A 15,893-nucleotide genomic window follows, 5' to 3' on the forward strand; every position below is an offset into this window, starting at 1 on the left:
CACCCTGATTACAGTCCCCTTACAGCCCAGATTTGGTGTCCTGTGACTTCTGGCTTTTCCCCAAACTAAAATCACCTTTGAAAGGGAAGAGATTTCAGACCATTGATGAGATTCAAGAAAATACAATGGGCAGCTTATGGTGATTGGGAGAACTATGTGAAGTCTCAAGGTGCCTGCTTTGAAGGAACTGAGGCATTACTGTCCTATGTACAATGTTTCTTGTATCTTGTATTTTCTTCAGTAGCTGTCTCTGTTTTTCATGTTATGTGGCTGGATACCTTCTGGACAGACCTTATACATAGTGTTGATTTGATACACTTATATATTGTAATATGATTACCACCATAGCTTTAACTAACACTTATGTCATGTCATTATTATTTCCTTTTTTTTTTTTTTGGTGAGGACATTTAAGATCAAGTCTCTTAGCAACTTTGAAGTATATAGTACATTATTGTTGACTACAATCACTATGCTGTTCATTAGATCTTCAGAACTTATTCATCTAACTGCAAGTTAGCACCCTTTAACATTGCCCCATCCCTCCCTTCCCCCAGCCCCTGGTAACCACCATTCTATAAGTTTGGCATTTTTCAGATACACATAAGTATAAGTAATATTACACATTATTCATTTTTTTTTTCTGTCTGAATAAATAGTTGGGGGGTTTTTGAGTCAAGAAAGGAAGGAAATAAAAAAGAATGAACGTAGGAAGAAATGAAGGAAGGAAAAAACCAGAATAAGATAAAGAAGAGAGAAGAGAATCATGTGATATAGTCCTTCATCTCAAAAGGAATTTGAGTGGTAAACCTAGTAAAGTGGGGACTGCTGCAGTTAGCTCTTTCCTTTTATTTACAACTCAGAGAGTCATAGAATAATAAACTTTTGCCAACAACAACAAAAAGCACTTTAAATTGCAACATAACAATCATTTTTTTGCCTCAGAAAATCACTAGCAAGGTGAATGTTATTTGGGTTACTATATTTTTTCCTGTCAAATCATCATGCCATTCAAACACATGGAGCCTCAGGCTTGACCCAAAATTTCATTCTGTACTTCAGTGATAAATTTTACACTCAGTTTCAGAAGTGCAATCCTCATCTCCAGCAAGGTCCTAAATACCTCAATACCATAGAACTCATTCATGTAATAGGACTGAGGCAGCATTTTAACAGCGCCAATAAATTTAACATTTTGCCTGTTTACTTGAGCTTTAGCAAATTTAAAAATAAAATATTTAAAAAGTTTTATAAACCAATATTTTGTTGTTAGGTTAGTGGTTCAATATAGGGAAACTATGAACCACCCTCTCCCCTCCCCTGAGTAAATTGTGCAAAACTGTACAAAGGGCTTCAATATTTATTAACTAGTTACTTATTGAGTGGCCTATACTTTTACAATGAGTCATTTAATGGTAATTACACTTGCACTTTCTTTTCCTAACAATACTCTCCAGCTGCTACCCAATCAGTGGCCAAACAATTCTCTCAGGGTTGTGATGAGGCATAGAGATCGCTTATGGTTTCTCTTGGAAGCAGGAACATAAAAAGTTCTTGCAGGCCAAGATCAGAAGCAATGGTATGGCAATAAACTCATAAAATTGAGAGAGAGAGAGACAGAGACAGACAGACAGACAGACAGACAGACAGACTCAGGACCTCTTCTTAAGCTGAACATATATAAGAAGCAACACTAGACATATCTCCATTTTTTAGTGTAAATATCTGGATACAGGTAACATTTCTACCTCAGAAAGGTTTTTTTGATCAAAGAAGATCACAGATCATCCAAATTCATGTGGTGGGACCATGTCAAGAAGACAGCTGAAGTTTTCCAGCTGGAATGTCAAGTTAACTGGTGAAAGAGGCAAGGGCAATTTTCATTGATTCAAATTGTATTCAAGGATAAAGAGGAACTTTCAAAGATTTTACCCACTCTACAATGTCTGTTCTGGTAATTCTATTACATAATGCATGAAGTAGTTTATTACACTTTAAACTGTGTATAAATATTATTTCAATTGGAAGTTAGCCCTAGCTGTACCACAGTGAAACCTAGATAATCCAATTTCTTCTCTGCACCTAAATGAGTGGAATAAAGTCAAGTGATCTCTAAGATCCTTTTCTACCTATATAAGTATAGAACTTTATATAAATCTAAGAGGACTTGAGAAGGTTAAAGTATTACTCTAAAATGAATGGCTTTACATCAGGAATAGGGTTTTATTCATCCTTTTATATCCACAGCACAGTACCAGACAAAGAGACAAAGAGAATGTGTGCAATAAAATATTTATTAAGTGAAAGGATAAATAAATATTGGTGCTGTGTGAAATATAAATGTATATTTCTGCATTGTGTTATATTAACTTATTTGCATATGTCTCAAGACTTTACTTGCTCAGACATTATTTATTGCATGAAAGGGCACAGAAGGTTTCAGGAGCTGCAGTCCTGCTATTTGTTCTCTTTGAAATAATTTAGGTGGACTCATGGTGGCAAGTAAAGGAACAACCTTGTTTCTTTAACAGCATAGATCCTATTACAACCAGCATTTATTCTTTGACATCATCCTAGAGAGATCAAATTTGACCTAAGAACCTGGGAGGATCAGTGGAAATGAGCAGCCCTGTGGAAGCTCTAGTCCCCAGAGTTCAGATGTCTGATACCGATGCCTTTGAAATTCCACCACTAAAATGATCATGATTTAGATCTGCAGATCATTTATTGCTTTTCTGTTCACTATTGTGTCATTATTGTCTAACAGGGGAGGATTCTGGGGTTAATAGAAGTGAGGGAAATGGTGTTAAGATGACACAGCCTGTAAGAGGCAGAAGTGTGAGTCAAGCCCAGTTACTCTGTGTTTGAATCCTGTGCTCTTTCTCCCAATGAAGATAGTACAAAAGTCTTTGGTCTTAGACTTGGATTAAATTTTTGGGTTCCTGAAGGGGATCCCAGATAAAGTCAAGATCATCACTATTAAGGAGCAGCTGCCCAAACATCTTTGGGCATCGTTTAAAGAAAGTCATGCAAGGATATGGACTATATCCTCTTACTACTTTAGTCAAAGAATGTATTTGAGAGGGTGAGTTTCAGCAGCAGATTAGTTTTATATGTTTTGAAAAGCATGGAAATACATATAAGTGGGAATGAGGAGACGAACATGGTGAAGAGTTTAGTGTCTTAAGGTGACTCCTATCCAGGCTTCTCTCCCATCCTCCTGTTAGCATGTTCTCCAGTCACTAAGATGGGTTATAGACTTACAGTGTGCCATGTATATAAGTGCTCTATATTAACACACATTTAATCTACAAAAATTTTGTGGTGTGTAATATTCTTATTTATATTTTATACTTGAAAAAACTGAGCCAAGGAAAGTTATATAATTTTCCTGAAGTCATAGTGTTAGCAAGTAATAGAGCTAGAATTTAAAAGCTTGGTAAACTGGATTTCAGGCTTCTTTCCTTCTTCTTTCCTCTTCTTTGTCCCTCTTCCTCCTCCTCCTCTTCCCTCTTCTCTCTCTCTCTCTTAAACTAGTACTCTTCACCGCCTTTAATGCTGTAGTCCTCCTGCCATAGGAGAGATCTTTCCCTATGATCTCTCAAAATGTTCAAGATAAATTCCAACTCCTCAACTTTATTTGATTGTCAATAACACATATTAAATGAAATAATGTCTAGATTAACAATTAATATCACATCACTTGTTATTGCATTCTTTGAAAAAGATTTTATTTATTTGTTTTTAGAGGGAGGGGAAAAGAGGGAAAAAGAAAGGGAGAGAAACATCAATATATGGTTACTCCTTATGTGTCCCCTACTGGGGGCCTGGCCCACAGCCCAAGCATGTGCCCTAATTGGGAATCCAACCAGTAACCCTTTGGTTTGCAGTCTGATGCTCAATCCACTGAGCTACACCAGCCAGGGCTGCATTCTTATTTTAAGTTTAATTTGAGTAAACTTGGGCACAAACTGTGTATGTTGTGATGATCTTGCCAGCTGCAACTGTAGTCTTTGTCTCTAAATACTGGATATAGTTAAAAAATAAACCAAACTCTTCATAATTAGCAGAAGTATGGTGACTTTGATGTCATCAGACTCAGGAATATGCATATTCATTAAGAAAATACATTTTTAGTCCCATTGCCTAAGTTCAAATACCAACTCTGTGAATAACTATCTCTGTGACCTTGGGCAAATTATTCTCTCCGTGCTTTAGTTTCTTCATTTCTAAAGTGAGGATAATGATGCTAGGCTACCTCATACAATTGTTATGAGAATTAAATGTTATTATCACTTGGAACAACACCAGGCACGCAGTAAGTACATTATAAGTATTTTCTATTATTGAATATTTTTTCAACTGCTAATTTTACTAATTTGTGATAATGAGCATAATTTGACTTCACTGCTATAGTTTCGTAGTTTATTCAAAGACTTAAGGACATGGAGCATATCCTCAAATCAAAAGATTTCACACCATAAGAGATCAATTGATTTTTTAAATGTAATTTTTATCATGAATTTATCTCTCTATCACACTTATTTATCTATGTCTGTCTATCATCTATTATCTTTCTATTTATCATTCTGTTTATCCTTTATTTAAGGAGATGTGTTATATCATGGGTTTTGGAATCAGAATACAGCAATTCAAATACCAAACCTTTTACTGACTATGTTATATTGGTTGATTTACCCAACCTTTTTAAATTTTGGTGCACTGTAAAATAAAGATAAGATTTATAATGTTGCTGTGAGGGTGGATGAGGTAACATGCTAATAGTTTAAGGTACAATCCTGCACATATTCAAGTGCATAATAAATATTAACTATTAATAGTATCTCTGCAGTGAAAATGAGCAGATATAGAATTCATTATCTCAGTAATAGAATTATGTATAAATTTTAATATTTCTGAGTAGTTGTCTATATAATGTTTATATAATAGCTGACTAAGTCAAATTACAAATCCTACTTACTAGAGAGATCCTACTTTATAGATTCAAATTGTAAAGCCAAACACTTTGTAAATACAAAAAAAAAAAAAACACCTTATACTGTCTATTTCATTTTATTTTTGTAATAACTTTGTGAGGTAAATAACTTTACTATCCATTTTATAGATGAGAAAACTGAGATTCAGGGAAAAAAAAATAAATACATTAGCCAAAGGTACCATTTGGTGAGGGTGCTCACACTTGACTCACTCAGCTTCTGGGCAGTGTTCTTTCCACTGTCCAATCAGAAAAGAGATGTTCCCAGAAACGATGAAGAATAGCTAGTAATTTGCATGATTCAGAAAAGCAATTTTTATTCTGAGGAACCTCTTTAGATCTTTCTCATAGTTCATCTCTTTCAAGAATGCTTTATTGATTGTTTTTATCCAATAGTTTTCTCTGTATGCCTTAGCCATTCTTATACAGAGTTTCTAAAACAGTATCAGACACTTAATTTTGTAAATACCATTTATAACATCATCTATATAAAAATTTTATTACTAATTCTTACTTATGATTGCAAAGATGGAGAATTATCTGGGGCTTTTTCAAGGCAAATGGATTGAAGATGATAGGGACTTTAATAATTTTTAAACTTTTCACTTCTTTAGAGTGATATAGGAGAAAGTATTTATCTATATAATTAGACCACTCCTCATGAATTCCTAACTGGCAAATAAACTAGAATTTTTACATGTAGGTCAAAGCTTAGGACTCAAACTCCTTCAATGTTGATTAATAAACATGGGTTGTTGATAAGCAGGAAGCCACTGTACATGTTCTCAGTCACTAAAAATGTATTGAAATGAATGTTTTAATTGTATTAAAATTCCAACCTAATTTAGAAACTGGAAATGGAGTATTTATTATTTGATTGAGTAGAATGTTAGTCTTTTTTAAATTTTATTTTAATAACTGTTCAAGTACAGTTTTCTGTCCTTTACTCCCACCCCACCCCTAGTTTTTGTCCATGTGTCCTTTATATTTGTTCCTGTAAACCCTTCCAACTGTCCCCTGAAATTCCCTCCACTCTCCCTTCCGGTAGCTGTCATCCTGTTTTCTATTTCAGTGTCTTTGGCTATATTTTGCTTGTTTCTTTGTTTTGTTGTTTAGATTCCCGTTAAAGGTGAGATCATATGGTATTTGGCTTTCACTGGCTGGCTTATTTTGCTTAGCATAATGCTTTCCAGTTTCATCCATGCTATTGCAAAGGGTAGGAGCTCCTTTCTTTCTGCTGCATAGAATTCCATTGTGTAGCTGTACCATAGTTGGTTTTTTAAATTTTATTTTAATTGTTGTTGCAGTAAAATTTTCTATCTTTTACTCCCATCCCAACTCACCCACCCAGCCCTCTCTTCCTCCCTCCCATTCCCACCCACCCCTAGTTTTTGTCCATGTGTCCTTTATACTTGTTCCTATAAATCCTTCCCCTTTCGCCCTGAAATTCCCTCTCTTCTCCCCTCTGAACACTGTCATGTACCATAGTTTTTTGATCCATTCGTTTACTGATGGGCACTTAGGTTGCTTCCAGCACTTGGCTATTGTAAATTGTGCTGCTATGAATATTGGGGTGCATAGGTTCTTTTGGATTGGTGTTTCAGGGTTCTTAGGATATAATCCTAGCAGTGGAATTGCTGAGTCAAAAGGCAGATCCATTTTTCGTTTTCTGAGGAAGTTCCATACTGTTTTTCATAGTGGTTGTACCAGTCTGCCATCCCACCAACAGTGCACTAGGGTCCCCCTTTCCTCACAACCTCTCCAACACTTGTTGTTTGTTGCTTTGTTTATGATGACCATTCTGACTGGTGTGAAGTGGTATCTCATTAAGGCTTTAATTTGCAGCTCTCTGATAGCTAGTGATATTGAGCATCTTTTCATGTGTCTCTGGATCCTCTGTGTGTCCTCCTTGGAGAAGTGTCTGTTCAAATCCTTTGCCCATTTTTTAATTGGGTTGCTTGTCTTCTTAGAGTGGAATTGTGTAAGTTCTTTATATATTTTGGAGATTAAACCCTTGTCTGAGGTATCATTGGCAAATATGTTTTCCCACACAGTTGGTTCCCTTTTTATTTTAATACTGGTTTTTTTAGCTGTGCAGAAGCTTTTAATTTTGATGAGGTCCCATTTGTTTATTTTTTCCTTTATGACCCTTGCTCTAGGGGACATGTCACTAAAAATGTTTCTGTGCGAAATATCTGAGATTCTCCTGCCTATGTACTCCTCTAGGATTTTAATGGTGTCACAGTTTATATTTAGATCTTTTATCCACCTTGAATTTATTTTTGTGTATAGTGTAAGTTGGTGCTCAAGTTTCATTTTTTTTGTACGTAGCTGTCCAGTTCTCCCAACACCATTTATTGAAGAGGCTATTTTTACTCCATTTTATGTTGCTGCCCCCTTTGTCAAATATTAATTGACCATAGAAACTTGGGCTTATTTCTGGGCTCTCTGTTCTGTTCCATTGGTCCATATGCCTGTTTTTATTCCAGTACCAGGCTGTTTTGATTACAGTGGCCTTGTAATACAGCTTAGTATCAGGTACTGTGATCCCTCATACTTTACTGTTCTTTCTCAAAATTGCAGCAGCTATTCGGGGTCATTTATGGTTCCATATAAATTTTTGAAGTGTTTATTCTATGTCTGTGAAATATGCCATTGGTACTTTAATAGGTATGGCATTCAATGTGTAAATTGCTTTGGGTAATATGGATATTTTGATGATGTTAATTCTTCCAATCCATGACCACAGTATACGTTTCCATTTGTTTCTGTCTTCCTTGATTTCTTTCTTCAGTGTTATGTAGTTTTCTGAATACAGGTCTTTTACCTCTTTGGTTAGGTTTATTCCTAAGTATTTTATTTTTCTTTTTGCTATATTGGATGGGATTTTTTGCTTGATTTCTGCTTCTGCTGTTTCATCATTGGTATACAAAAATGTCTTTGATTTCTGGATATAGACTTTGTATCCCACTGTTTTGCCAAATTCATTTATTAGGTCAAGCAGTTTTTTGACCGAGTCTATAGGATTTTCTATGTACACTATCATGTCACCTGCAAATAGTGATAGTTTTGTTTCTTCCTTTCCAATTTGGATACCTTTTATTTCCTTTTCTTGTCTGATTGCTGTGACTAAGACTTCCAACATTATATTGAATAGAAGTGGTGAAAGTGGACAGCCTTGTCTTGTTCCTGATCCTACTGGTAAAGATTTTAGTTTTTGCCCATTGAGTATGATGTTGGCTGTAGATCTCTCATGTATGGCCTTTATAATGTTGAGGAATGCTCCTGCTATTCCCAATTTGCAGGGTGTTTTTATCATAAATGGGTGCTGTACCTTTCAAATGCTTTTTCTGCATCTATTGATATGATCATGTGGTTTTTGTCTTTACTTTTGTTTATGTGATGTATTACATTTACTGATTTGCAAATATTGTACCATCCTTGCATCCTTGGGATGAATCCCACTCAGTCATGGTGTATGATCTTTTTAATGTATTGTTGGATGCAGTTTGCCAATATTTTGTTGAGGATTTTAGCATCTATGTTCATCAGTGATATTGGCCTGAAGTTTTCTGACTTTGTTGTGTCTTCATCTGGTTTTGGGATTAGGATGATGTTGGCCTCATAAAAAGAGTTTGGGAGTCTTCCATCATTTTGGATTTTTTTGAATAGTCTGTGGAGGATAGGGGTTAGCTCTTCCTTAAATGCTTTGTAGAATTCTCCTGTGAAACCATCTGGTCCAGGGCTTTTGTGTGTTGGGAATTTTTTGATTACTGCTTCAATTTCATCTGCTGTTATTGGTCTGTTCAGGCTTTCTGCTTCTTCTTCATTCAGTTTTGGAAGATTGTTTTTCTAGAAATTTGTCCATTTCACCTAGATTTTCAAATTTCTTGGCATACAGTTCTTCATAGTAATTCCTTACAATCCTTTGTATTTCTGTGGTTTCAGTTGTAATCTTTCCTCTTTCATTTCTGATTGTGTTTATTTCGGTCCTCTCTCTTTTTTCTTAATGAGTCTGCTTAAAGGCTTGTTCACTTTGTTTATCTTTTCAAAGACCCAGCTCCTGAATTCATTGATCCTTAGAATTGTGCTTTTAGCCTCCATGTCATTTAATTCTTTTCTGATCTTGGTTATTTCCTTCCTCCTACTTGCTCTGGGCTGTCTTTGTTGTTGTTCCGCCGGTTCTTGTAGGCATAAGGTTAGGTTGTTTGAAATGTTTCTATCTTTTTAGGTAGGCCTGTATCTCTATGCACTTCCCTCTCAGGACTGCCTTCACTGTGTCCCATAAGTTGGGGTTGTTGTGAGTTCATTTTCATTTGTTTCCAGAAACCTTTTGATTTCTTCCTTAATTTCATTCTTGACCCATTCATTGTTTAATAGCATGGTATTCAATCTCCAAGATTTTGAGTATTTCGGGTTTTTTCCCTTGGGCTTGGTTTTTAGTTTCAATCCCTTGTGATCTGAGACAATGCTTGGTATGATTTCAATTTTCTTGAATTTGTTGAGGCTTGTTTTGTGTGTTCTATCATGTGGTCTATCTTTGAAAATGTTCCATGTGCATTTGAGAAGAATGAGTATTTAGCTTCTTTGGGATGGAAGGCTCTCTATATATCAGTTAAGTCCATTTCATCTAGGGTATTGTTCAATGCCACAATATCTTTGTTGATATTTTGTTTGGAAGATCTGTCCATTTTTGACAGTGGGGTGTTAAAATCCCCCACTATAATTGTGTTGCTGTCAATATCTTCCTTGAAGTCCTCTAAGATTTTCTTTATGTATTTGGGTGCTCCTGTGTTGGGTGCATATATATTTACAATGTTTAAGTCTTCTTGGTGGATTCTTCCCTTGAATATTATGAAGTGGCCTTCTGGGTCTCTCTTCATAGTCGTTTTTTGAAGTCTATTTTGTCTGATATGAGTATTGCTACCCCAGCTTTTTTTTTCTGTCTGTTTACTTGGAAAATTTGTTTCCAGCCCTTCACTTTCAGCCTGTGTAGGTCTCTTATCTTGAGGTGGGTCTCTTGCAGGCAGCATATGTGTGGGTCATGCTTTCTTATTCATTCAGCTATTCTATGTCTTTTGATTGTAGCATTTAATCTATTTACATTTAAGGTTATCATTGTTAGGTACTTATTCACTGCCATTTACCTACCTGTGTTCCTCTCTCTGTCTCTCTCTTTTCTTTCCTTCCCTTAAAGCAGTCCCTTTAGCATCTCTTGAAGAGCTGGTTTTGTGGAGGTGTATTCTTTTAGACTTCTTTTGTCTGGGAAGCTCCTTATTTGGCCTTCTATCTTGATTGAGAGCCTTGCTGGGTAAAGTAGCCTTGGTTGCAGACTTCTGGCTCTCATTACTTGGAATATTTCTTGCCATTCTCTTCTAGCTTGGAGCATTTCCATTGAGAAGTCAGTTGCTAGCCTTATTGGGGCTTCCTTGTATGTTACTTCTTGTTTCTCCCTTGCTGCCTTTAAGATTCTCTCTTTGTCTTGAAATTTTGCCACTTCAATTATGATGTGTCTTTACGTGGGCCTCTTTGGGTTCCTCTTGAATGGGACTCTCTCTGTGTCGTGATTTTTGTGTGTGACTTTTTCTCTTATCAAATTAGGGAAGTTCTCCTTCATTACTTGTTCAACTAGGTTTTTGATCCCTTGCTCTTCTTCTTTTCCTTCTCTTATCCCTATTATATGGATATTATTATGTTTCATATTGTCTTGCATTTCTTTTAATCCCTCTTTATTCTTTCTGAGCCTTTTTTCCTTTTCTTGCTTTTTCTGGGTGTTTTTTTCTACTTTGTCCTCTAGCTTGCTGATCCGATCTTCTGCTTCATAGAACCTGCTTTTGATTCCTTCTACTGTGTTCTTCAGTTCAGAAATTGTATTCTTCAGTTCCTCTTGGTCCTTATTGATAGTTTCTATTTCCTTTTTTTTGTGTTGATATAGTTTGCAATGAGTTCATTGTAGTTTCCCTGTAGTTTCTGGTAGCTCATTGTGAGCTCGTTGAACTTCCTGGTAATCATTTCTTTGAACTCAATATCTGATAGTTGAGTTGCCTCTATTTCATTTAGCATTCTTTCTGAGGCTTCCTCCTTCCCCTTTATTTGGGGATTGTTTCTGTGTCTTCTCATTGTTTGTGAGGCTCTACTTGTTAGCCTGTGCTTCTTAAATTGATCTGTTCTGGTTCCCTGAGTTTATTGTGTGAACTTCTGTAGTAGAATACCTGTGAGATTCAGTGGTGCAATCTCCTTTGGGTATCCTGGTGTTCACTGCTTCCCCCTACACTTCTTTGTGATCATTTGGAGGAGTAAGGCAAAATGGTTTAAGACAGTAAGAGAATATTCTATGATATTTACAGTAGCAGTCAGAAGAGAAGTGATAGGACATCCTTTGGCTATGTATAGTGTTAACTGTGATCTTCCACTCCACTAGCTACTTTCTAGAAAGGATGGAAAGAAGATAAGACTGTTGTTGGGGAGGAAAGGATTATGAGTTGGATCTAGAAAGTAGTGAGGTTCTGGGAGGTCAGATTCTGAGGTAGGGTGAGAGTAAAGAATAGTAAATAGGTGTAGTTTGTGAGAGAATAGCGTTAACCACTAACAGTGGTTATAGTAGTAATAGAGTTTGGGAAATTGTGAAGTGAGCTAAGATCTGGGAGGGGTGTTGTGTAGTATTTACAATGTATGGAATAGCTATCAATTACAGTAATATTAGAGCCACAATTGTATGTCAGACTCTATGAGATCTAGATAATAAGAATAGGGAGTATACAACCTTGAGTAGTGTACTAATGGAACACAAATGAAGTGAAGGACAGTAAATGAGCAATACACTGTGAATGAGATAACAGGGGAAACCTGTCAAATGATACAATATAACTCCCAAGCAAAGAAGACTAAACAGAAAGAAGAGGAGTAGAAAAAATACTATTAAAATAAAAAATGTAAGAATAATGAAAAAATTATAATACAAATATGCAATAACTTACCGGTTCAAAAAATTAATAAATAAAAAGAAGGAAAAAAAGCAGAAGATGGAAGGAAGAAGAGATAAATTTGGAAAGAAAAGAAGAAGGAATAACACTAGAAAGAAAGAAAGAGAAGCATAAGGAATTGAGAGATATAAAAATAATAAGAATTAAAAAATAAGAAGTTACTTAAAAAAAAGACAAAATCAAACAACTAAACAAAAAAACCTCTTGTTGGTTTCAAACTGGCTAAACCATTTTTTCTGGTCTTGCTGGCTTCAGCAGACTGAAGGGCGATTGGTATCACTTTTCTCCCTTCCAGATCAGCACTCAGTCAGCCTCTTACGTTCTCCCCAGAGCCAGTCTGGTGCCTCTTTGCAGGGCCCTGGGTGTGGGATCAGGGCTCTCCTAAGCACGTTCTCCAGAGCTCATGGCGGTGGGCTCCCCAGATCCTGTGGAGTGTGTGCGCCTTCCCTGTGTTCACAGCTGTGTGCTCTGGGGATCTTGTGGGGCACCTGCGCCTTTTCAGTGTTCACAGCTGTGGGCTCCGGGTCTTCCACAAGAGCACACTCTCTCTGGATTGTGGGCATGGGTGTGCAGCCAGGCCACCCTTGGTGGCAGAGGCTGGGGCACATACTCTTCCCAAGGGTATGCGTGGGTGCTCACAGCCCCTGTGTGATTGCTACTCAGTCCTCACTCCCCTCTCTGTGCCTTCAAGCAACCAGCAGAATATTAGTCTTTTAAAATGTATCTATCTATGTATCTATCTATCTATCAATCATCTATTTATCTATCTAATATGAAAAATGATTTAGCTAGGAATTTTAGAGATCATATCTCAGAAGCTGATTTTTGCTTTTACCTGCAGCTTCAAAATTAATGTATCCATTTAATAATTAAATTTTTTTTAGCCCAAAAGAGAATTTCTGATACAAGAGAAAGGGAAGGAGAAATAATCAGAAAAACTCCAATAAATTTAATAGAAAAACTCATATTCTCTAGGTTCTTGGTTGGGAGAAAGGAACTGTAGATCTGAATGTAACAGAAAATCAAATGTAAGTCAATTATGTGGTAAGAAAATTAATGAGAAAATATCCTTGAACTATATTCAAGGAATATTAGTAATTTTCTCTCCTATATTTAGCAACACAAATATTTTAACAAGACTGTTGTTGTTAGGCTTTACCACACTGAGAATGGTTTATAAACATTTATTTATTTTTGCAGAGAACCAGAGCCACTCCACCAGTCCTACCTGGGTCCACATGGAAGTGGCCAGCAACGTCACTGAGTTTACATTCCTAGGACTTTCCCAAGATCCTGGAATGCAACTGATGTTCTTTGCCCTGTTCCTCCTCTTCTACATCGTGATCGTTTTGGGAAATCTGCTCATTTTGCTTACAGTCTTCTCTGTTTCCTGGCTCCACACCCCCATGTATTTCTTCCTCAGTAACCTGTCCTTTGTGGACATTGCCTATTCCTCAGCCACTGCACCCAAGATGATTGCAGACTTCATTTCTGACAAAAAGACTATTTCTTACTGGGGCTGTGTAACTCAGATGTTTACCTTCCACTTTTTTGGTTGTGCTGAGATTTTTGTTCTGACTGTCATGGCTTTTGATCGTTATGCCGCCATCTGCCAACCTCTCCGTTACACCACCATCATGAGTGCTAGCGCTTGTGTTGTGCTGGCCTCGCTGTCTTGGATAGGAGCTCTGGGCCATTCCTTAGTTCAGACCCTCCTGACCTTTCAGCTGCCCTTCTGCAATGCTCGGGTCATCGACCACTACTTTTGTGATGTCCACCCAGTCCTGAAACTCGCCTGTGCTGATACAACCCTGGTAAATATGTTGGTGGTTGCCAATAGTGGTCTCATTTCCCTGGGGTGTTTCCTCATTCTTCTGGCCTCCTACACAGTCATTCTATTGAGTCTTCGGAAGCGGTCTGCAGAGAGCCGGCGCAAGGCTCTCTCTACCTGTGGGTCTCATTTTACTGTAGTAACTTTCTTCTTTGTCCCTTGTATCTTTATTTATCTTCGTCCATCCACTACTTTCCCACTGGATAAGGCCATATCTGTGTTTTATACCACCATCACCCCAATGCTAAACCCTCTCATCTATACTCTGAGGAATGAGGATGTAAAGCGTGCTGTGAAATGGCTATGGAGTTGCAAGGTCTTCTTGAGGGAAAAGCAGAGTGGATAGATTGTCTGAAGTGCAAAGTCAGAGAACTAGCTAATACCTTCAGTCATCCCTAACTTATTAATAATTTTAAAATAGGCAAGGGAGAGTAATGGGGGGAAATGGGGACCACTGTAATTGAACAATAAAGTAAATAGTCTCTAAAATTCAATTATCTCATACTTTTAGTTTAACAAGATAATTTGAGGCTATTTCATTTCTCTGCCTTTAGGTGGCTAAACTTAAATCTTTTTTTACTAGGAAGGTTTATCCTCTCTTCTAGAGTGGGGGAGTAAACATTCCTAGCTCAGTACCTCATTTAGATCCCTTCAATTCAAAAAAGTCCCAGCACTCTTTAGCTATCATTTAATGATTTAGAATAGGTTTACAAGAGAAATAGGCATATATCTCTGAGTAATCAGAATATTTCTTGTAAAAACAGGAGTCCAACTTCCCAGGAGCTGTCTTCTCTCTCTCTCTTTCTCTCCCTCTCTTTCTCCTTAGTCTTTTGCCATAAATATTGCATAATTTAGTAGGGGAAATAGATTCATAAAGAGATAATTATAACAATATAACAAATGCAGAAAATACAGACATAGAAATATACATTGCATACTAGGAAGGGGTTCATTTAAACTGACAAACTGCATAATGATGGTTTCTGTACCAGGTGAAGGGTGTAGAAAGGAATATTTTACATATTTTGGTCTTGAGAAATCTTTGTTAATGATCCTATTGAAGAACTGAAATATTCTATATCACTGCACTGGTATATTATTCTTACTGAAAATAATCATTTATTTATTTAAAAAATGTTATTGTATTTTTTCCATTACCATTTAACCCCCTTATACCCTCCTCCCCCTGCACTCAGCACACTATTGTCCATGAGTTCTTTTTTCTTTTTGCCTGATCTCTCCACCTGCTAACCTTCCCCCACCAATAGCTGTCATCCTGCTCTCTATCCACGAGGCTGTCCCCATTTTCCTTGTTAGTTCAGTTTGTTCATTATATTCCACATATAAGTGAAATCATATGGTATTTGTCTTTCTCTGACTGGCTTATTTCCCTTAGCATAATGTTCTCTAGGCCCATCCATGCTGTCACAAAGGGTAAGATTTTCTTTTTTACAGCTGAGTAGTATTCCACTGTGTAAGTGTCCCATAGTTGTTTTATATACTCATCCACTGATGGACACCTGGGCTGCTTCCATATCTTGGTGATTATAAGTAATGCTGCAATGAACATAGGGGTGCTTGTGTTCTTTCAAATTAGTGCTTTGGGTATTTTTTTTCAATACATGGAGTAGACTAATTAGAGCAACTAAAAGACTTGACATTTGAAGTACTGAAATGACTGAGCCAAAGAGATGTATTTTTATTATAAATTTTTAAATTGTTTTTTTTAATTAATTAATTAATTTTTTTAAAAATTTTAATCATTGTTCAAGTACAGTTTTCTCCCCCCTACTCCCATTCCAGCCCACCCACCCAACCCTCCCCCCTTCCCCCCACTACCCCCACCCCTAGTTTTTGTCGATGTGTCCTCCAAATTTGTTCCTGTAATCCCTACCCATTCCCCCCTGAAATTCCCTCTTCTCTCCCCTCTGGCCACTGTCAGACTATCCCCTATTTCAGTGTCTTTGGTTATATTTTGCTAGTTTTTTTTGTTTTGTTTTGTTGTTTAGATTCCTGTTAAAGGTGATATCATGTGGTATTTGTCTTTCACTGCCTGGCTTGTTTCACTTAGCATAATGCTTTC

General features: G+C 36.8%; 1 protein-coding gene across 1 annotated transcript; it reads left to right on the forward strand.

The window, feature by feature from the left end:
* The first annotated feature begins 1,589 nt into the window (after window positions 1-1,589).
* Window positions 1,590-15,183, forward strand: LOC114490268 (olfactory receptor 4S2-like). Its single transcript, XM_028504219.2, has 2 exons — window positions 1,590-1,829; window positions 13,180-15,183. The coding sequence occupies exon 2, from the start codon at window positions 13,218-13,220 to the stop codon at window positions 14,154-14,156; it is 939 nt and encodes a 312-aa protein (XP_028360020.1). The 5' UTR covers window positions 1,590-1,829; window positions 13,180-13,217; the 3' UTR covers window positions 14,157-15,183.
* The last annotated feature ends 710 nt before the right edge of the window (window positions 15,184-15,893 follow it).

This window comes from Phyllostomus discolor, chromosome 1 (assembly GCF_004126475.2).
Source record: "Phyllostomus discolor isolate MPI-MPIP mPhyDis1 chromosome 1, mPhyDis1.pri.v3, whole genome shotgun sequence".
In the NCBI taxonomy this organism is placed as follows: domain Eukaryota; kingdom Metazoa; phylum Chordata; class Mammalia; order Chiroptera; family Phyllostomidae; genus Phyllostomus; species Phyllostomus discolor.

What these genes read in the sequence shown, in the direction of transcription:
- LOC114490268 (XM_028504219.2), top strand. Translation starts at nt 13,218, where the DNA reads ATGGAAGTGGCCAGCAACGTCACTGAGTTTACATTCCTAGGACTTTCC.